Here is a 22,819-nt window from a genome sequence, read left to right on the forward strand (position 1 = left end):
CGAAGTACTGCAACAATACTCACAGTACTGCATGGATACTCACAGTACTGCAGAGATACTCACAGTACTGAAGATATACTCACAGTACTGCATGGATACTCACAGTACTGCAACAATACTCACAGTACTGCATGGATACTCAGAGTACTGCAACAATACTCACAGTACTGCATAGATACTCACAGTACTACAGAGATACTCACAGTACTGCAGATATACTCACAGTACTGCATGGATATTCACAGTACTGCATGGATACTCACAGTACTGCAGAAATACTCACAGTACTGCATAGATACTCATAGTACTGCATATATACTCACAGTACTACAGAAATACTCAGTACTGCATAGATACTCAGAGTACTGCAACAATACTCACAGTACTGCATAGATACTCACAGTACTACAGAGATACTCACAGTACTGAAGATATACTCACAGTACTGCAACAATACTCACAGTACTGCATGGATACTCAGAGTACTGCAACAATACTCACAGTACTGCATAGATACTCACAGTACTACAGAGATACTCACAGTACTGCAGATATACTCACAGTACTGCATGGATATTCACAGTACTGCATGGATACTCACAGTACTGTAGATATACTCACAGTACTGCAGAGATACTTATAGTACTGCATGAAGACCAGAGCTGAGCACTGAGCAGAAGACAGTTTATCTGTGGAGAGACAGGTACTGTTATATCTGCTCCTCTAAAGAACGATCAATCAGTATATATATATATATATATATATATATATATATATCAATTTATATATATATTATAAATCCATGAACAGTTGGTGATCTTTTATTATTATAATGCATTTGATGAATCCTAAAATAACAATCTCTCTGCAGTGTGTCGTCCGACAGTAGATTTACCTCCAATCACCATTTATTAAATCTCCATCCATTAAAGAGCAGAGCACCGCCCACCCCTCCACTAATCCTGATTACTGAGGGGGAGAGATGACGGGGTCTCTCTGTCACACGGCACCAAGAGACGCCTGAACGCATCGCACCACCACAGGCTGGACTACACGAGGACGAGACGGGATAAGATACAGAAGAGACAGGGGAGAGGGGAGAGGGGAGAGAAGAGAAAGGGGAGGTGGGAGAGGGGGGAGAGGAGAGACGTGAAGTGAGACAGGAGATGAAAGGTTAGACAGGAGACAAGAAGAGAGACAGGAAGTGAGACAGGAGACAGGTAGAGGAGTAGGACGGAGGAGAGACGTGAGGACCACAGAGAAAAGACAGGAGACAAAGAGAGGAGAGACGGAAGGATGAACGTGGAGGACGGCTGAATTTCCTCAACATGGACAACAGAGGGAGGAGAGGAACCAACGGATCGTTCAAACGTTCATCCATCAAACGCACCGCGTCGTCTGGATCACAGAAGGTAAGACGGCTTCAAACTCACAACTTTATAATTCTAGCAGAGATCACAAAGTGTCCTCGTCCTCCTCAGATCATGTGATCAGTTAATTGACTTTATGTGATTTTGCTCCACAAACACAATCAGCTGTTTCTCAAACATGAAATCAGTTTCACTCTGAAGAATGTTTTATTAATTATCTGTTTGGTAACACTTCCTATGTCTATAATTAATGATAAACATACTTATAATCTGTTCATAGCACTGTATTATTATTATTATTATTATTATTATTATTATTATTATTATAGTTATTATATGATATCATATGTATTTATCGTGCTTTATAACAATACAAACATTATAAAACATTTTATAATGACTTCTAAGGTCAATAATAATTCATTTACTTTGGTAAGTATTATAATTCACAGAGTTATAATGCACTATAATATTTTATATAATGCATTATGATCACTGTTATAAAGCATTATATAAAATATTATAGTGTAATGTGATTTTAATAAGCGCTCATTGTTTGCTTTAAGTAAAGTGAAAAAATAACAACGATACCGATCTCGACCTGGAGCCGTATGTATGTGCATTTATTAACAGAAGTAGTTTCTGTTACTTTTCAGATCACAATTTAACTAATGTGTATTTTCATTAATCTGCAGATTAGTTTCTCAGTTAATGGATTAATAATATCTATGAAATCAGGGAGGAAAGCTTCATGTGATCAATGTTTTAAAACAAGACGAAGAAAAGGGCTCACGAACGACGAGCTGCACTTTGACTTTTGATAAGAAATATTTCTGAGTCGACTAAACACTGCAGTTTGTTGTGAAAGGGAGATTTTGTCTGTACAAAATCAAAGTGTGTGATATAACAGCTCATTATGCAAACAAGTCATTTACATTAACATTAATCTGGTTTAAAACCTCGATGATCTGAATCCTGCTCCACTCTGATCATTGTTGCTGCTCGTTCTTAAATCCGTCCGCCGGCCTTCATTCAGCATCTCATGAAGTTCATGTTGATGTGTGAGCTGTATCATAACTCCCACATAAAGCATTGTAATCACTCTCACGATGCATTGTAATGGACATTTTATACGTATCTTCACTTATATTTTCTGACATTTATCACATATTTTTACGACATTTTCTGAATTTCTTTACAAAGTTTAGTCAACAATACTTTGTCTGCAGAGTTAATTCAGTTTATATTCCATAATAAGGTCATAATTAGGTGCTGCTTTATAATCAGAGGTGTTCCTAATATTCTGACCACCTCATGTTTGTAAACAGGGAGGAAAAAATAATAGAAACACCTCGTCACCTTTTTTCTTTGCAACAAAACAAAACAACTTGGACAGAGATGGAAATCTTCAAGAAAATAGTTGTCAGATTAACAAATATATAAAATATGTTACTTTCAGCCCTAAACTTAATAAAAGTAGTGAATCTGGAGACAATTATTGACAAATTAGATGTTTTATAAAAGTTATTATTCTCGATCAGAATTTCAGAAACAAAATTTAGATTAACCTGAACAGTCAGATTAATGAACAAAATGTGGACATTTTGGGATACTTTTAAAATACTATTTAAAAGTTATGGAGTTTGGTTGGTGGCGAGCCCCCAAAGTCTCTGTTGATTGTGCGACTCAACATCCTGATGTAGAAGTTGTTATGACGCGGCTCGTGAAGGGAAAAGGGAATAACATAAAACCAGATGGTGGTGGTAAACAATGATATTTATTAATATTATTTGGAACAATTTACAAACTCTATGCGTTAAAGAAATCAAATAGAACAAAAGGAGGGCTCTTAACATAAGAGCAATAAGGCATCACAGCCAAACTAACGAAAATAAAAACCCCAACCTAAACAACTCTTAAACAATCTCGGGGTGAAAACTTAATACACACAAAACACGCAAACAGCGTCGGCGCACCTAGCGTGCCTAACAAATGAACTCTGAACAACTTGGTCAACTAATTGATAAACTAAACTATCAATCCTCTAAGGGTTTCGAATATCACAAGTCCAAGATACAATATACAATATGTTTGAGTCTCCAAACAACGTTGTGCATGGATGGCTGACAACACCAGCCTCGACTGTCGAGCTGGCCAGGCAGTTGTATCTTCTGCTCCCCATGGTGCACCTCGGATTGGAGAGCCAGAACAGGTACCCTCCAATCAACATCCCCGTCTTCGCCAAGTGGGAGGAGGTGAACAGCGCTGCGACCACACATCCTAATTACCATAGATAATAGGGAAACAAAGGGGCATGCATACACAGAATACCCCCAAAGATTAATGAGGCAGACAGCAGTGGCCATAACAAAGTACAGTAACAAGGAACAAAAGATTCACTCTTGTGTTCGCTGCTGGTTTGTTGAGGCCGGCTCACAGAGCAGCCGGTCCTCACAGGAACAGCCGGTCCTCACAGAGCAGCCGGTCCTCACAGGAACTGCCGGTCCTCACAGAGCAGCCGGTCCTCACAGAGCAGCCGGTTCTCACAGAGCAACCGGTCCTCACAGGAACAGCCGGTCCTCACAGAGCAGCCGGTCCTCACAGAGCAGCCAGTCCTCACAGGAACAGCCGGTCCTCACAGAGCAGCCGGTCCTCACATGAACAGCCGGTCCTCACATGAACAGCTGGTCCTCGCAGGAACAGCCAGTCCTCACAGAGCAGCCGGTCCTCACATGAACAGCCGGTCCTCACATGAACAGCCGGTCCTCGCAGGAACAGCCGGTCCTCACAGAGCAGTTGGTCCTCACAGAGCAGCCAGTCCTCACAGGAACAGCCGGTCCTCACAGAGCAGCCAGTCCTCACATGAACAGCCGGTCCTCATAGAGCAGCCGGTCCTCTCAAAGCAGCCGGTAACACACTAACACACACACTAATACACTGACTAACGCACACACACTAGCACACACACTAACACACTAATACACAGACTAACACACACACAGATTATCTCTTGTTTTCTCTGCAGCAGCAGGACAAGATAAGAGGATTTGATGAATAAAGAAATGGAAAGCTTTCTCCCAGAAATTAGCCGGATCCATTCAGATACTAGCAGTCTGAAGGTTTAATGTGGAGCTGGATCAACATAATGTCCAGGATGTATCCCCCCCCCCCACCCGATGCTTCAGAAGCTTCTTCTGGCTTCACTCGTCTGTTAAAGGATCTGGTTCAGTGCGTGTGTGTGTCTGTGTGTGACCTCTGCAGTTTGCGGTTCATCAATGGATTATAATGGATTTGGAAACTTTGGGATAATAATAATAATAATAATAATAATAACACTGATAATGATTGTACCTATTTGAAGCTATTGTACTTACAAGATTCTTGCTGTTCGGAGATGTATCTCCATGATTGTTTGCACTTTTTGTACATCGCTTTGGACAAAAGCGTCAGCTAAATGAACTGTAATGTAATGTAAATACATTTTATTTATCAAGCGCTTTTAAAAGGTACTCAAAGACGCTTTACAGGTACATGTAAGATTCAAAATTTCATTAAAAGACAGGACATCAACATTTAAAATACATAGAAGTAATTACACATTAAAAGCAGATCTGAAGAGCTGGGTTTTGATTGAGATTTTAACATGGTGAGATCGGTACAGTCACGGATGTCTTTGGGGAGTGAGGTCCAGATGGAGGGAGCGCCGATGGAGAAGGCTCTGTCAACATTTTAAATTCCTAAAAGTGCTAAAACCGCTGTAAATAACCAACAGTTAAGTGTCGACAGTAATTAAATTAGATTTAAGTTTACAAAGTTGCCACTGAGTGGAAATGTAAATGTTTGTTTGTTTTTACAGCGTAAAGAAACAACAACATTTTATTTCTGTTTGTGTTCAGACTCAGAGAGCGTGGATCGAGAGAACTTTCCAGAAGAGAGAATGTATCCAGATTATTCCCAGCAAAGACGCCAGCAGGTACGAACGTTAAAGAGTATTATTACAGGGAACTGTACATCTTAAAGCTTCACATGTATCATTACAGGGAACTGTACATCTTAAAGCTTCACATGTATCATTACAGGGAACTGTACATCTTAAAGCTTCACATGTATCATTACAGAGAACTTTATACATTAAAGCTTCACATGTATCATTACAGAGAACTTTATACATTAAAGCTTCACATGTATCATTACAGAGAACTTTATACCTTAAAGCTTCACATGTATCATTACAGAGAACTTTATATCTTAAAGCTTCACATGTATCATTACAGAGAACTTTATATCTTAAAGCTTCACATGTATCATTACAGAGAACTTTATATCTTAAAGCTTCACATGTATCATTACAGAGAACTTTATACATTAAAGCTTCACATGTATCATTACAGAGAACTTTATACATTAAAGCTTCACATGTATCATTACAGAGAACTTTATACCTTAAAGCTTCACATGTATCATTACAGAGAACTTTATATCTTAAAGCTTCACATGTATCATTACAGAGAACTTTATATCTTAAAGCTTCACATGTATCATTACAGAGAACTTTATATCTTAAAGCTTCACATGTATCATTACAGAGAACTTTATATCTTAAAGCTTCACATGTATCATTACAGAGAACTTTATACATTAAAGCTTCACATGTATCATTACAGAGAACTTTATACCTTAAAGCTTCACATGTATCATTACAGAGAACTTTACACATTAAAGCTTCACATGTATCATTACAGAGAACTTTATACCTTAAAGCTTCACATGTATCATTACAGAGAACTTTACACATTAAAGCTTCACATGTATCATTTCAGAGAACTTTATACCTTAAAGCTTCACATGTATCATTACAGAGAACTTTATATCTTAAAGCTTCACATGTATCATTACAGAGAACTTTATACATTAAAGCTTCACATGTATCATTACAGAGAACTTTATACCTTAAAGCTTCACATGTATCATTACAGAGAACTTTATATCTTAAAGCTTCACATGTATCATTACAGAGAACTTTACACATTAAAGCTTCACATGTATCATTACAGAGAACTTTATACATTAAAGCTTCACATGTATCATTACAGAGAACTTTATACATTAAAGCTTCACATGTATCATTACAGAGAACTTTATATCTTAAAGCTTCACATGTATCATTACAGAGAACTTTATACATTAAAGCTTCACATGTATCATTACAGAGAACTTTATACATTAAAGCTTCACATGTATCATTACAGAGAACTTTATATCTTAAAGCTTCACATGTATCATTACAGAGAACTTTATACATTAAAGCTTCACATGTATCATTACAGAGAACTTTATACATTAAAGCTTCACATGTATCATTACAGAGAACTTTATACATTAAAGCTTCACATGTATCATTACAGAGAACTTTATACATTAAAGCTTCACATGTATCATTACAGAGAACTTTATATCTTAAAGCTTCACATGTATCATTACAGAGAACTTTATATCTTAAAGCTTCACATGTATCATTACAGAGAACTTTATATCTTAAAGCTTCACATGTATCATTACAGAGAACTTTATACATTAAAGCTTCACATGTATCATTACAGAGAACTTTACATCTTAAAGCTTCACATGTATCATTACAGAGAACTTTATACATTAAAGCTTCACATGTATCATTACAGAGAACTTTATACATTAAAGCTTCACATGTATCATTACAGAGAACTTTACATCTTAAAGCTTCACATGTATCATTACAGAGAACTTTATATCTTAAAGCTTCACATGTATCATTACAGAGAACTTTACATCTTAAAGCTTCACATGTATCATTACAGAGAACTTTACATCTTAAAGCTTCACATGTATCATTACAGAGAACTTTATACATTAAAGCTTCACATGTATCATTACAGAGAACTTTATACATTAAAGCTTCACATGTATCATTACAGAGAACTTTATACCTTAAAGCTTCACATGTATCATTACAGAGAACTTTACACATTAAAGCTTCACATGTATCATTACAGAGAACTTTACATCTTAAAGCTTCACATGTATCATTACAGAGAACTTTACATCTTAAAGCTTCACATGTATCATTACAGAGAACTTTATACCTTAAAGCTTCACATGTATCATTACAGAGAACTTTACATCTTAAAGCTTCACATGTATCATTACAGATAACTTTACATCTTAAAGCTTCACATGTATCATTACAGAGAACTTTATACCTTAAAGCTTCACATGTATACAGAACTTATACCTTAAAGCTTCACATGTATCATTACAGAGAACTTTATACATTAAAGCTTCACATGTATCATTACAGAGAACTTTATATCATTAAAGCTTCACATGTATCATTACAGAGAACTTTATATCTTAAAGCTTCACATGTATCATTACAGAGAACTTTATATCTTAAAGCTTCACATGTATCATTACAGAGAACTTTATATCTTAAAGCTTCACATGTATCATTACAGAGAACTTTATATCTTAAAGCTTCACATGTATCATTACAGAGAACTTTACACATTAAAGCTTCACATGTATCATTACAGAGAACTTTATACATTAAAGCTTCACATGTATCATTACAGAGAACTTTACACATTAAAGCTTCACATGTATCATTACAGAGAACTTTATACATTAAAGCTTCACATGTATCATTACAGAGAACTTTATACATTAAAGCTTCACATGTATCATTACAGAGAACTTTACATCTTAAAGCTTCACATGTATCATTACAGAGAACTTTATACCTTAAAGCTTCACATGTATCATTACAGAGAACTTTATACATTAAAGCTTCACATGTATCATTACAGAGAACTTTATATCTTAAAGCTTCACATGTATCATTACAGAGAACTTTACATCTTAAAGCTTCACATGTATCATTACAGAGAACTTTATATCTTAAAGCTTCACATGTATCATTACAGAGAACTTTACATCTTAAAGCTTCACATGTATCATTACAGAGAACTTTATATCTTAAAGCTTCACATGTATCATTACAGAGAACTTTACATCTTAAAGCTTCACATGTATCATTACAGAGAACTTTCCATCTTAAAGCTTCACATGTATCATTACAGAGAACTTTATACATTAAAGCTTCACATGTATCATTACAGAGAACTTTATATCTTAAAGCTTCACATGTATCATTACAGAGAACTTTATATCTTAAAGCTTCACATGTATCATTACAGAGAACTTTATATCTTAAAGCTTCACATGTATCATTACAGAGAACTTTATATCTTAAAGCTTCACATGTATCATTACAGAGAACTTTATATCTTAAAGCTTCACATGTATCATTACAGAGAACTTTACATCTTAAAGCTTCACATGTATCATTACAGAGAACTTTATACATTAAAGCTTCACATGTATCATTACAGAGAACTTTACATCTTAAAGCTTCACATGTATCATTACAGAGAACTTTATACATTAAAGCTTCACATGTATCATTACAGAGAACTTTACATCTTAAAGCTTCACATGTATCATTACAGAGAACTTTACACATTAAAGCTTCACATGTATCATTACAGAGAACTTTACATCTTAAAGCTTCACATGTATCATTACAGAGAACTTTACATCTTAAAGCTTCACATGTATCATTACAGAGAACTTTATACCTTAAAGCTTCACATGTATCATTACAGAGAACTTTACACATTAAAGCTTCACATGTATCATTACAGAGAACTTTATACATTAAAGCTTCACATGTATCATTACAGAGAACTTTATATCTTAAAGCTTCACATGTATCATTACAGAGAACTTTATACATTAAAGCTTCACATGTATCATTACAGAGAACTTTATACATTAAAGCTTCACATGTATCATTACAGAGAACTTTATATCTTAAAGCTTCACATGTATCATTACAGAGAACTTTATACCTTAAAGCTTCACATGTATCATTACAGAGAACTTTATATCTTAAAGCTTCACATGTATCATTACAGAGAACTTTATACATTAAAGCTTCACATGTATCATTACAGAGAACTTTATATCTTAAAGCTTCACATGTATCATTACAGAGAACTTTATACATTAAAGCTTCACATGTATCATTACAGAGAACTTTATATCTTAAAGCTTCACATGTATCATTACAGAGAACTTTCCATCTTAAAGCTTCACATGTATCATTACAGAGAACTTTATACATTAAAGCTTCACATGTATCATTACAGAGAACTTTATATCTTAAAGCTTCACATGTATCATTACAGAGAACTTTATATCTTAAAGCTTCACATGTATCATTACAGAGAACTTTATATCTTAAAGCTTCACATGTATCATTACAGAGAACTTTATATCTTAAAGCTTCACATGTATCATTACAGAGAACTTTATATCTTAAAGCTTCACATGTATCATTACAGAGAACTTTACATCTTAAAGCTTCACATGTATCATTACAGAGAACTTTATACATTAAAGCTTCACATGTATCATTACAGAGAACTTTACATCTTAAAGCTTCACATGTATCATTACAGAGAACTTTATATATTATATATATATATTATATATATATATATACAGACTATGATCTCAGGGAATAACCAAGTTTTTCTCTTTTAACTTTACAACTTTAATCTTTGAAATTCTGACTTTTATCCCTGTATACCCCCCCCCCCCAATTCCCTGTCTCTACCGTCTAATTTAAAGTGTTAACTGTTTGTGTTGTTGTTGTTCAGGTGTGGTTGCGGTCAGCCGGTGGCGCAGCACTCCTCCATCTCTGCGGGGGCCAGAGAGGAGGGGGGCCCTCTGGTTCAGCTGGAGGTCCAGCCTGCGGAGAGATGGAGCCCCCTGAAGCACACGCATTGCTCGTCCACCGATGCCTACGGGGTCATCGAGTTTCAGGGGGGAGGACACGTCAACAAGGCCATGGTGCTTTAACACACTTTGATATTACTTTTAATGTTACATTTAATATGATTCAATATTACATTTAGTATTATATTAATATTATATTTAATACACTTTAATATTATATTTAATACACTTTAATATTATATTTAATACACTTTAATATTATATTAAACACACTTTAATATTACTTTTAATGTATTTAATACGATCTAATATTATATTTAATATTATATTTAATACACTTTGATATTATATTTAAAGTCCTATGACTCCTATGATAAGAATATTTAACATTTAATATTTAACGTTGTTAATATTGTTTCCAGTACATCCGGGTGTCCTATGACTCCAAAGCGGACCACCTGCTGCACCTGATGGTGAAAGACTGGCAGCTGGAGCTCCCCACGCTGCTCATCTCGGTGCACGGAGGTCTGCAGAACTTCGACCTGCCCCCCAAACTTAAGCAGGTCTTTGGGAAAGGACTGATCAAAGCGGCGGTGACCACCGGAGCCTGGATCTTCACCGGAGGCGTCAGCACGGGTACACACCTTTTACTTTCACTATACAAGTGAACACCTCATGCAGAGAGAAGTTTGAACACATGGTCCTTTAAGTTACCAGGCTGATGATCACCTTTAAGAAGTTTTAGGGTTTCAGTTTAATACAGAATCCACAGATATGTGTTATTGGACATCATTTAGTCTAAATGTCTTTATATTTCAACCCTCAGGTAAAAGTCTTATTAGTGTACATCTATGTATTATGTGTAGTATTGGATGTGCATTTTACTGGAGTTTATAGATTCATAGTGTATTGTAGTTTTATGATATTGAAAGCTGTATATTTTAACTACACATGAGCATGAGATATAAACTGTATGCGCATCGTCTCTATGTTCTGTGTTGGAACTGAGTTAAGTTGCTTCGTCCCTGTCAAATGAAAACAGATTCAGTGTGACTTTTCAGGTTTGAAAGTGAGGCACCGGGGGAAGTCCTCAGATCCAATGTATGGCGATCAGCTGAACCAGAGAAACTCAAACTTAATCTGCGTGATGTTTCAGGAGTGATCCGGCACGTTGGAGACGCTCTCAAAGACCATTCTTCAAAGTCCAGAGGGAAAGTCTGCGCCATCGGCATCGCACCATGGGGCATTATCGAGAACAAAGAGGACCTCATCGGGAGAGACGTGAGTGAATAAACATACTCACATTTATAAACGTGTTTCTTACTTCTATGAGACACGATCTGTAGTGTGTGTTGCTGAAAGGACACACTGCAGTACCTGCACGGGTCACCAGGGGGCCACATAAACTACGGACGCTCTGATACTAATATCGGATATCGGGCCGATACTGACTCAGAGAGCTGGGTCGGGTATCGGTGACAACGTGGCCGATATATTCAATTCAATGTTTACATTTGTTAACATGACCTGTTTGGAGGGATTTAATGCTACGCTAACAACGTACTGATACTTGTAATAGCTGCGAAGCCAATCCTGCAAAATATAAGGAAACCAACCTAATCAAGCAGAAGGTTCATATCGAAGAATTCAACACATTATGAAGATTTTTTTACCAAGTTGTTGGTGCATAATTAATTATTTTAGTAATAAATTACAATTAAGTATTTTTTTTATGTATTTATTTTGATTTACGATGTTACAAATCTTTAAATCACGTCTGATGTTTCCTTAAACATAAAATAATAATCCCAATCACTTACATTTATACAGCTTATTAATTAAACTCTGGTATCAGCGGTACCAAAGCCCAGGTATCGGTGCATCCCAACATAAAGCCCTGCTGTCACTACTACAGACTTCCTGAAACTTGATTCTTGCATGTCTTGGTTTGAGGCTGATTTGTGGCCTCTCCCACCTCTGATTGGACCGATCCGTCTGTGCAGGTGTGTCGGCCCTATCAGACCATGACCAACCCGCTCAGCAAGCTGTCGGTGCCGAACAGCAGCCACTCCCACTTCATCTTGGCCGACAATGGGACCCACGGGAAGTACGGCGCCGAGGTCCGCCTCCGCCGGCAGCTGGAGAAACATATTGCTCTGCAGAAGATCAACACACGTGAGTCAGAGCGGCTCATCGTGTATCATGCTGCTGCTTAGTGCTATTGTTGTATTGTGATGCTTTTAAGGAGAAAGGAAGAGACTCGGACCGAGTTTTGTAGTTTGTACTTTTGAAGTTAATAATTTTTTTCCATTTGCATGAAGCCTTTGGTTTTGTTGCTTGTTGTATCAGAGGTTTGTCCTGTTTTTTGTAACATCAGGGACATTGTTTGAAATAAGTGTACATGTTTGTTTTTTTACCAATCGACTTGTTTTCAGCTTCAATGTTTTTAAATGTTTTCAGTTATAACTTTTTTTTTTGAAAGATACAAAACTTGTTAAAGACTGAATATTTAATTTCACGTGAGCTGTAGTATTAACAGCTGGAAAGCGCCTCGTCATCGAGGTCATGGAAAAGTAGTTTGTTTTTTTACTATTAGACCGCAGCCATGGTTATCCATCATCAGTCCCACCTGCCGTGTCCCGTCACGTCACGTGGCCTGTGGGTTTCCCTTTGTCATCCTATGCCTGGAGCCGTGTGTAAGGCAGGGACAGCAAAGGGAGGCTCAGCCGTCACTTCAACACCAAAGAACCACACAGTGCTCACCAGCAAAATTTTGAAAACCTCATAAACATCAGATACAACGGACACATCGGAAACACAGAAAAGCACAGAAAACTTCAGAAATACTAGAAATGCAGAAAAACATTGGAAAAAAACTTTTAAAAGTACTTAAAGCAGTGATGGCCTAGTTGTCTAGTGGTTTGGCTACCAAATACAACACCAGATGGTTGTGAGTTCAATACCATAGATGCACCGTTGAGCCTCTGAGCAACTTAACTCTGAACTGCTCCAGTAGGACTGTCCCTGTAGTTAGTTCACTGTAGTCGTTCTGGATAAGAGTGTCTCCTAAATTACCTACAATGTTAAGATACGCCTTTATTTTGAAATTCCAATGGCATGTCTGTCACCATTTCTGTCCAAGGCGCCTCCTTCCTAAACGTTAATACAGCTCTTAAACATCAGAAATGTGGCACTATGGTTTATATTTCTTATTAAAATGAGTGTCTGTGTGTCAGGTCTGGGTCAGGGCGTCCCCGTGGTATGTCTGATCCTGGAGGGGGGGCCGAACGTCATCTCTATCGTGTTGGAGAGTCTGAAGGAGGAACCTCCGGTCCCTGTCGTCATCTGTGACGGCAGCGGCCGCGCCTCGGACATAATTTCCTTCGCTCACAGATACTGCGGGGAGGACGGGTGAGACACATTCAGAGATTACACTCAGCAGAATCATAGTTCAATGTTGTTGTTGTTTTGAGTCTCTTTGTGATCGTTTTGTGTCTTTGTGTCTTTGTGTTCGTTTTGTGTGTCTTTGTGGTTGGTACGTGTCTCTTTGAGTGACATTTTGCAGCTGAAGGCCAGGAGGGGCCCCTGACACTTTGTGTCCCTGAGACTTTTGGTCCCTGACACTTTGGGCTCCTTGGCTTCTGTCTGGCACGTTCAGTAACCCTCCAAGGGTCTTTTGCAGGTTTCTGTAAATGTCTCTGCACCTTTTCAGGAAAGATTTTGGATGTTTTGTTGAGGTGTTTCACTGAAGAGTCACATGGATCAACCCTTTACTATCTCGATCACATTCACTTCCTGGATCCACGCCTGACTTCTTCTTTACGTGATGTTTCTCCTGCAGCTTGCTGAGCGACAGCGTCAAAGATCAGCTGCTGGTCACCATCCAGAAAACCTTCAACTACAGCCGCAGCCAGGCGCAGCAGATCTTCCTTATGGTGATGGAGTGCATGAAGAAGAGAGCGCTGGTAGGTCAGCAGATAGGAGAACTCATTCTTCTGATTTCAACAAAGCTGTTTCCCTCCTCCTGTCATTTGTGTCACGTTCACCATTTATTACTGTAATGTTTCCCCATCATGTGACGACATAATCTCTGGATTATGTTCACACTGATGTTTCCGCTAAATTAATAAACTCTTTCTGTATGAAAACATAGGATGTTTCCACTGGAGATGGAAATTATATTTTGTATTAATTGAATATTTAGCACAGAAGACCAATGAAAACATTTGGCTCCTTCCCGTATTTTTAAAGACCTGCCGACACTACTCGGGCTGTAAATGTATTCATAAGGTTAAAGAATAATAGTTTTTTACTGTTATTTAAAGAGTGTCCTGACACACAGCAGCACGATTAAACATTCACCAACATCAAAACAAAGAGAAAATATCAGAATCATAAAATATCCAAAATTAACATAAACTAATAAAAACATTAAAATCACTTTAAATTATTTTTTGAAAACGAAGTACAAAAATCTGACTGATCTAACATGGGTTAAAGTAAACTAACCCGGGTGAAACTGGGCTAACCCGGGTTAAAGGGCCCTCATTACAGAAACATTGTGACTTCTTAGTTTTCTAAGATTAAAATCCATCTTAATTTAATATATAATTGTAAATTCTTCAGTCAGAACTCTGATTATAGTGCATTAATGATATTAATTAACTCAATAATGAATAATAATCATAACAATAATCTTCATAACAACAATAATAATAATCATCATCATAGTAATAATCTTAATCATAACAATAATAACAATTATAAACATAACAATAATCATAACAATAATACAGCTTTTGATAATAAAACCACTGTAGGGTAGTAAAAGGTGAGAACAGGAAATCCTTTCTTAAAAGGAATAACAAGATCTAAAGTAAATACAACTAAAGTAAACTCAGAAGAGATTTTCTTAAGGTTTTTAAATATTTCAGTTCCTCTGAATGCAGTTTATACATCCCGAACGAGCTCCTGTGTCCCTGACGCTATGAATGCTGGGTAATGTGGTCCTGGTGTAATTCAGCAGCAGGTTGCACATTAACATGATGACGGAGGTTTCACCTTTGACCCTAAACTGCTGCGGCTCTTAATGGAGATTGTTCTTTGACCCTGAGGGGCCCTTTATTTATTTAATCCCACAATCCTTTGATGCCGCCTGAGAGCAGCTGCACATACATTCAAACACGATCACTTCACTCACAATGATTTGTTGTAGATTAAAATGTCTCAGCATTAACTCTGCACAATACCAGCTGTGTGTGTTGTTCCTAAACACAGTGTGATGTGCACCTTTAATGTGATTGAACACTGTGTTCAATCACATTATTAAAGGTGCACATCACATTAAAGGTGCACATCACATTAAAGTTGCACATCACAGTGTGTATATGACAGTGTTTGTAATGTGTGTAGATCACAGTGTTCAGGATGGGCTCAGAGGGACAGCAGGACATTGAGATGTCCATCCTGACAGCTCTACTCAAAGGTAACAATGTGCACGTTAATACACACACACACACACACACACACACACACAACTGTAAAAGCTTATAAAATCACATTTCTGAATGTCAAAAAAATCTCACCTGTGTTGTGTGTATTAGTGTATGTCTCACCTGTTTTGTGTGTTACTGTGTGTCTCACCTGTGTTGTATGTGTTAGTGTGTGTCACCTGGGTTGTGTGTATTATGTGTGACTCACCTGTGTTGTGTGTTTTTGCGATTTCAGGTACGAATGCGTCGGCGTCGGATCAGTTGAGTTTGGCTCTGGCGTGGAACAGGGTGGATATCGCTCGCAGTCAGATCTTCGTGTATGGTCACCACTGGCCTGTGAGTTCATTATAGATCTATATATTCTAGATTAGATAATCTTTGTTAAATTCTGGACCAACACGTCTCCTGATAAACACCCTTATTTTAGGGTTAAAATAAATAAATATGGTGCTGTCTTCCGCTGCGTAATGTTCTTTGACAAAAACAACAATTCAAAGAATATATTGACGTGAAAAAGACTTTCAGTAAAAGAGTGAGTCAAAGCAACAAGCAGAGCACTACGTTTGTACTTCAAATAATAACACTACTTTAGTTTAATACTAAATCACTTCCTGTCATCATGTGTGGGCGCAGTTTGATTGATAGGGACCAAACATTAAAATGTTCCTAAATCCTGATTGGTGCACGGAGGTGTTAGCCCCGCCCACTTCTAACCAGTTAGAAGAGCTCAGAGAGAAAAACAGAAATCTGCCGCGTGAAGTAAAGAAAAGAAAAACTTTGTTTCGTTTTGTGTCAGCGTCACTCCTCCATCTGTCCTGCTGACACAAATACTCACCAAATGTGGATTCATCCGCATTCAAGTCACTATTTCCTCCGGTTTGTGAGATAAAAACTAGAGTGAGCAGCTGTTTGAGGAAATTACTGATGAAACTACATATGTTTATGTTTTCAAAGCAACGAGAAGGTAAAGGTCCTTGTAGTTACCGGGGCCGCCAAAATCAATAATGTTATGTTGCCCCTGTGGACAGACGTGGAAGTGTTTCCATTAACAGGAAGCAAGTGACAAAAAGACGCAGCTTGGTCATACTTTGAAAAGAGACTCAGTGTGTATTTTTAACTATACTAACTAATAATAGAAGTTCTGCTGCATGATGGTCATCATGCTCAAAGCTAGCTAGCTTAGTTTGAGCCACGTGTGAAAATGTAAACTCACATATTGAGGTAAAAATGTATTCAATAAATAAAATAGACACATTACACAAGTCAAAACAATTATCTCCCTCTGTTGAATAATCTCACCGTCCTTATAGCTTTTTTTGTCCCAGTAACACCCTAACCACAAAATAAAACATCAAACATTAAAAAAATCTTTACCTGGCTAACAAACTCACTGCCAAACTTCACTGCAGTCTGTAAAAATGTAAATACAAACTTTATATTTGACTTTCTTTTTCGACCACACCATAATTTCTGTTAAATGTTCTGCAAACATAATGCTATGGTCATCCTGCTCAAAACCACAGAAAGCTCAACAAATGCAGCTAATGTAAACTAACGTTAGCTAAAGTGCTAGCTAGCTTAGTTTAAGCCACCAACGTAAAGATATGTATTGAAGTAAACATTTATTTAATAAAGACATATTACACACAATTCAACAAAAATGATTATCTGTTGCATGATTGAAAACTCTTACTATTATCCGATTATCTGATTATTCTCATTTCTCTTTGTTGATCTCGCCCCACTATCGGCCATAACCACAAAATATAACATCCAAAGTGAAAAATATCTTTTAACTGCCAAACGAACCCACGGCCACTATGAATCTCTCTCGGGAACCGAACGACATTTAGAACAAGTTCATAGAAATATCTAATCTTCTGCTGATGGTTTCTAATGTCGGCCATAAAGATCAGAATTACACTGAGACTGTTTCATAACGGAATAGCTTTAAAGATAAAAGTAAAGGAAGTAGGAAGTAGTGAAGAAGCTCCATGACAGCGTGTGTCTGACACGTAAAGTCTCTGACAGTGTGTTGGTGTGTTTTGTAGCCAGTGAAGTCATCAAACAGCGAGCGGCCGAAGAGTCCGGTGGCCCAGCGAGCAGCAGCCGGCGGAGGAGCAGCAGGGAAAGGAAAAGCCCGCGGGAAGAAAGGGAAAGGAGGCAAAACTAAACCTGAACCACCGGAAGAGACCGACCCCAGGAAGCTGGAACTGCTCAACTGGGTGAGACGGAGAACTGAGATCCTTTTATCTCACAGAGCAAAGCTGAACACCCCCCTCTTATAAAACAAATGTAGGGTAAAACTGTAACTAATAGATGTCACTATGAAACTACATGTCCAGATGTAAAGTGAAGTCTGGATGAAGCAGGTTCAAAGTGTTTCATGTTGTTCACATATCAAAGGTTTGTACAGATTCTGGATCTGTCTTTGTATCACTCCATAAATCCCTGAATCCTGTCAACACACAGAACCTAGTGCATCTCCTGCATGTAGTTAGTGTAGCGTGTATAACATGAGCTGTGAGTGACATGTGAACAAAGCCCTCTGCACAAAGCTTCAGAATATAGAGAGGAATGAAAGTGGAAAGTTTGGTGTATGTAAGTGCTACTGAAGTGGAGATTTCTGCTGAAGAGTGTGAGAAAAAGCTCCTTTAGAGAAAAGCTCCTTTAAAGATATGTATTGTAACATTCATACATGTTGTACACACTACAGGTGAACAGAGTCATACATGTTGTACACACTACAGGTGAACAGGGTTAGGGTTAGGGTTAGGGTTAATCTACACACACAAAGTTAGTAACATAAACTCTGGATGTGGATGGTGCTGCAGGTGAACTCTCTGGAGCAGGCCATGATGGACGCGTTGGTGTTGGACAGGGTGAACTTTGTGAAGCTGCTAATTGAGAACGGAGTCAACATCCATCACTTCCTCACGATCCCTCGTCTGGAGGAGCTGTACAACACGGTGAGACAACACATAGAAATATATATAGAAATAATGATATATACTGTAGATAGAAATATATAGAGAAATAAATAGATATACAATAAACATTCAGACGCTTATTATCATGATGCAAGTCAGCCTCACATGGTGCATCAAATTAAAACTTATATTCAAAAAGAATACACTGGAGAGCGCAGACCTGCACAAACGGTGCATTCAGGTGTCCTCTGGTGTCCTCTGGTGGTGAAGTTGTTCTTCTGACTTTGATGTGTTTGTATTGCTTTAATATCTGTTTCAGAGTTCTTGTTCTGACTTTAGAGTCTTTATGTGAGTTTTCCCAGTTGGAAAATACTTTTTTCGAGTTTTCCGACACCACATGAATGCAGCACAAATGTCCAAATTATTGACAGTTAAAACTAATGCGTGTTCCCATGATTCAGATCCGCTCCAAAGTGTAACTTGCTCTTTCTCGGTCCGAGCTTCACTCTTCCACTACGTGTCATTAAAATCAGGCCGACGTTTCTCTGTAATCCTGCAGTAATACAGTAATAATGAGAATAATGAGATCAGACAACAGCTGGGCTGTTTGAGGAGTTAATAAATACAATTAAAACTAATGATTGTATTCTTCATTCTCTTTTAACCAGCTGTTTAGCATCATATAAAATAAAAATATAAAATAAATAACACTGCTGACTTATTTTACAATAAATCTGTTTATTTCACTTAATGATGAAGTTAATATATATGAAACATGAATGTTTGTTAAAGTAAATGATAATACAAAGATATGTGTATATATAGATATAGATATTTATATATGAGTGAATATGAGTTATGAAACAAAACATTTTTTTATTCTGGTGTTTATCTGCAGCTTAACATCCATCATCGTGTTTTATATCATCTCTAATCTTTATCTGCTTCGAATGAAAAGCTTTTAAAACAACTTGAGAGTCACGTTATTGTGAGATTAAATAGCCGCGTTGCGTCTGCGACAGGACACTTATCATATTATATTATTATTATGGTTATGGTTAATATTATTATGTATTGTTATTGTTGTTATTATTTTCAATATAATTATTATCATTATTATTGAATATTATTAGAATTATGTCCACACACGCTGTAGAACACTGGCACATCCTTATTTATAAAGCTATTCTTGGTGCTCTTCCACAATACCTAAGGATCTACATTAGTTGGAAATGTAGTGGACCATATCGGCTTCGCTCCGAGGACTTGTTTCTTTAACGGTCCCAAAGGTCCGTACAGAACTTGGGAAAAAGGCTTTTAGTTACGCTGCTCCGGCAACTGGAACCAGCTGCAGAATGAGCTGAAACTCAGAGAGCTGGTCTCTAACAGACTTAAAGCGACCTTAAAGACATTGAAGCTGTTTTAATTAATGTTGTGATTGTGATTTTTTTTTTGTCTGTAACTATAATGCTGCCTATCTTGGCCAGGACGCTCTTGAAAAAGAGATTTTTAATCTCAATGAGACCTATCCTTGTAAAATAAAGGTTATAAATAAATAAATAAAGAACAAGAAGTGGCCCTATCTGTCCTTCAGTCTCTGTGTCCTTCAGTCTCTGTGTCCTGCAGTCTCTGTGTCCTGCAGTCTCTGTGTCCTTCAGTCTCTGTGTCCTTCAGTCTCTGTGTCCTGCAGTCTCTGTGTCCTTCAGTCTCTGTTTGTCCTTCAAATCAAATCAAGTTTATTTATATAGCCCAATATTACAAATTATACATTTGTCTCAGTGTGCTTTACAGACTGTACAGGTTATGACCCTCTGTCCTTAGACCCTCTGTAATTAGACCCTCTGTCTTTAGACCCTCTGTCCTTAGTACCTCTGTCCTTAGACCCTTGCATCGCACAAGGAAAAACTTCCTAAAAGAAACCCCATAATTAAAGGGGGAAAAATGGAAGAAACCTCAGGGAAGAGTAACTGAGGAGGGATCCCTCTCCCAGGACGGCCAGACGTGCAATAGATGTGTGTGTACAGGATAAACAACATAGTACAAATACAACATTTGACAGAAAATTATGTGTTGAAAAAGAGAAAGTATGGATGAATCCAGAAAAATGTCAAAAAGGCTTCCCGGTGTCCAGCAGGGCCAGGGCAGCAGGCGCAGCCACGATTCCTCATCCAGACGTAAACTTTATCAGTGGCAACCTGCCACATGAGAGACACAGAAACTCCGGGATGATGCCCCGGATGATGAGTTAGTAACATACATTTACACAAATGCATACAGATCGAGAGGGAGAGGAGGGGAGAGGGAGGGGAGGAGAGAGGAAGAGAAGGAAGAGAGCAGGGAGGTGTCCCCTGGCAGTCTAAGCCTATAGCAGCATCAGTCTCTGTGTCCTTCAGTGTCTTTCTGTGTCCTTCAGTCTTTGTGTCCTTCAGTGTTTCTGTGTGCTTCAGTCTCTGTGTGATTCAGTCTCTGTGTGCTTCAGTCTCTGTGTGCTTTAGTCCCTGTCTGTCCTTCAGTCTCGGTGTCCTTCAGTCCCTGTCTGTTCTTGAGGTATGCCTGCTGTGTGTCTCCTGCAGAAACTGGGTCCGGCCAACACGCTACACTTTGTGGTCAGAGACGTGAAGAAGGTGAGTTCTACGATTATATGAATATTGTTGTAGAGAAGGAGAGACCCTGCCCGGAGGAAGTCGGGACCAAGGGGTGGGGGAAGACTCTGGACAGACCTGGTAAGCCCAAACGGGTAGTGCGGGTGAACTGGGAACGTCTGGAGGAAGACCCTGCCCTGGAGATCTTCAACTCACACCTCCGGCGGAGCTTTTCAGACACCTCAAGGTGCGGTAACTCTTGAACACCGTGGTAGACCCCGGTGGTCAGGGAAGCTGTTCGACTGAAGAAGGAGAAGGACGACTCTGGACCAGTTGCAGGGTACTGACGGACTCGAAGGGCGGCAGCCTCTGCCGTGGCAGAATTAAAGCAGCGGGTGTGGCAGAAGCTATGGAGAAGGACTTTTGATCGGCATCAAGGTGCTTCTGGAAAACCGTCCAGAACCTCAGGAGGGGGAAGCGGGGAACCATCCAAGGTGTGTACAGCAAGTGGGACACTGCTGACTTCGACTGAGAAGGTTATCGGGCAGTGGAAGGAACACTTTGAGGAACTCCTGAATCTGACTAACACGCCCTCTATGGTAGAGGCAGAGCTGGAAGCTGATGGGGGACCATCGTCAATTTCCCTGTTGGAAGTCACTGAGGTAGTCAAACAACTCCACAGTGGTCACAGGGGTTGATGAGATCCGTCCAGAAATGCTGAAGGCTTTGGCTTTTGAGGGGCTGTCTTGGTTGACACGCCTTGTCAACATTACGTGGAAGTCTGGGACAGTGCCTAGGGGGTGGCAGACTGGGATGGTGGTTCCCCTATTCAAAAAGGGGGACCAGAGAGTGTGTGCCAACTACAGGGGTATCGTACTTCTGAGCCTCCCTGGTAAAGTCTATTCCAAGGTACTGGAAAGGAGGGTTCGGCCGATAGTCGAACCTCTGATTGAAGAGGAACAATGCGAATACCGTCCTGGTCGTAGAACAACGGACCAACTCTTCACTCTCGCAAGGATCCTGGAGAGGGCCTGGGAGTACACCCAACTGGTCTACATGTGTTTTGTGGATCTGGAGAAGGCGTATGACCGGGTTCCACGGGTGATACTGTGGGAGGTGCTGCGGAAGTATGGGGTGAGGGGGTCACTTCTGAGGGCCGTCCAATCCCTGTACGCCCAAAGCGAGAGTTGTGTCCAGATACTCAGCACTAAGTCGGACTCGTTCCCAGTGAATGTTGGCCTCTGCCAGGACTGTCCTTTATCACCAATCCTGTTTGTGATTTTCATAGACAGGATATCGAGGCGTAGTTGTGGAGGAGAGGGGTTGCAGTTTGGTGGCCTGAGGATCTCATCGCTGCTCTTTGCAGATGATGTGGTCCTGATGGCGTCATCGGTCTGTGACCTTCAGCAGTCACTGGATCGGTTCGCAGCTAAGTGCAACCTGTCTCTATTATCTGGCTACGTACCACAATCCCTTAAAGTAGCTGTAATAAAACCACTTCTTAAAAGCCTAGCCTTGATCCAGTGGTTTTAGCCAACTATAGGCTGATATCTAACCTTCCCTTTCTCGCTAAGATCCTTAAGAAAACAGTTATGTGATTTTTTACA

General features: G+C 38.7%; 2 protein-coding genes across 2 annotated transcripts in view; both read left to right on the top strand.

Annotated features, from left to right (window-relative positions):
* Positions 1 to 10,251: 10,251 nt before the first annotated feature.
* On the top strand, positions 10,252 to 13,623 carry LOC115005532 (transient receptor potential cation channel subfamily M member 1-like). The gene is made up of 5 exons (XM_029427391.1): positions 10,252 to 10,322; positions 10,631 to 10,844; positions 11,365 to 11,489; positions 12,212 to 12,405; positions 13,392 to 13,623. Exons 1-5 carry the CDS (start codon positions 10,320 to 10,322, stop codon positions 13,621 to 13,623), a joined length of 768 nt encoding a protein of 255 aa, XP_029283251.1. The 5' UTR covers positions 10,252 to 10,319.
* A 39-nt stretch (positions 13,624 to 13,662) lies between these two features.
* LOC115005533 (transient receptor potential cation channel subfamily M member 1-like) overlaps positions 13,663 to 22,819 on the top strand; it is a 30,783-nt gene continuing 21,626 nt past the window's right edge. Inside the window, exons 1-7 of the mRNA XM_029427392.1 lie at positions 13,663 to 13,667; positions 14,050 to 14,173; positions 15,621 to 15,693; positions 15,936 to 16,036; positions 17,752 to 17,925; positions 18,535 to 18,669; positions 21,204 to 21,254. Coding sequence (XP_029283252.1) covers positions 13,663 to 13,667; positions 14,050 to 14,173; positions 15,621 to 15,693; positions 15,936 to 16,036; positions 17,752 to 17,925; positions 18,535 to 18,669; positions 21,204 to 21,254 — 663 coding nt within the window. The remainder of the gene's footprint in view (positions 13,668 to 14,049; positions 14,174 to 15,620; positions 15,694 to 15,935; positions 16,037 to 17,751; positions 17,926 to 18,534; positions 18,670 to 21,203; positions 21,255 to 22,819) is intronic.

Source organism: Cottoperca gobio, unplaced genomic scaffold (assembly GCF_900634415.1).
Source record: "Cottoperca gobio unplaced genomic scaffold, fCotGob3.1 fCotGob3_316arrow_ctg1, whole genome shotgun sequence".
In the NCBI taxonomy this organism is placed as follows: domain Eukaryota; kingdom Metazoa; phylum Chordata; class Actinopteri; order Perciformes; family Bovichtidae; genus Cottoperca; species Cottoperca gobio.

Excerpts from the sequence above, each read along its gene's own strand:
- LOC115005532 (XM_029427391.1), top strand. Across the intron at positions 10,845-11,364 it reads CACCGGAGGCGTCAGCACGG|GAGTGATCCGGCACGTTGGA; the intron begins GTACACACCTTT and ends GTGATGTTTCAG. Across the intron at positions 11,490-12,211 it reads AGGACCTCATCGGGAGAGAC|GTGTGTCGGCCCTATCAGAC; the intron begins GTGAGTGAATAA and ends CCGTCTGTGCAG.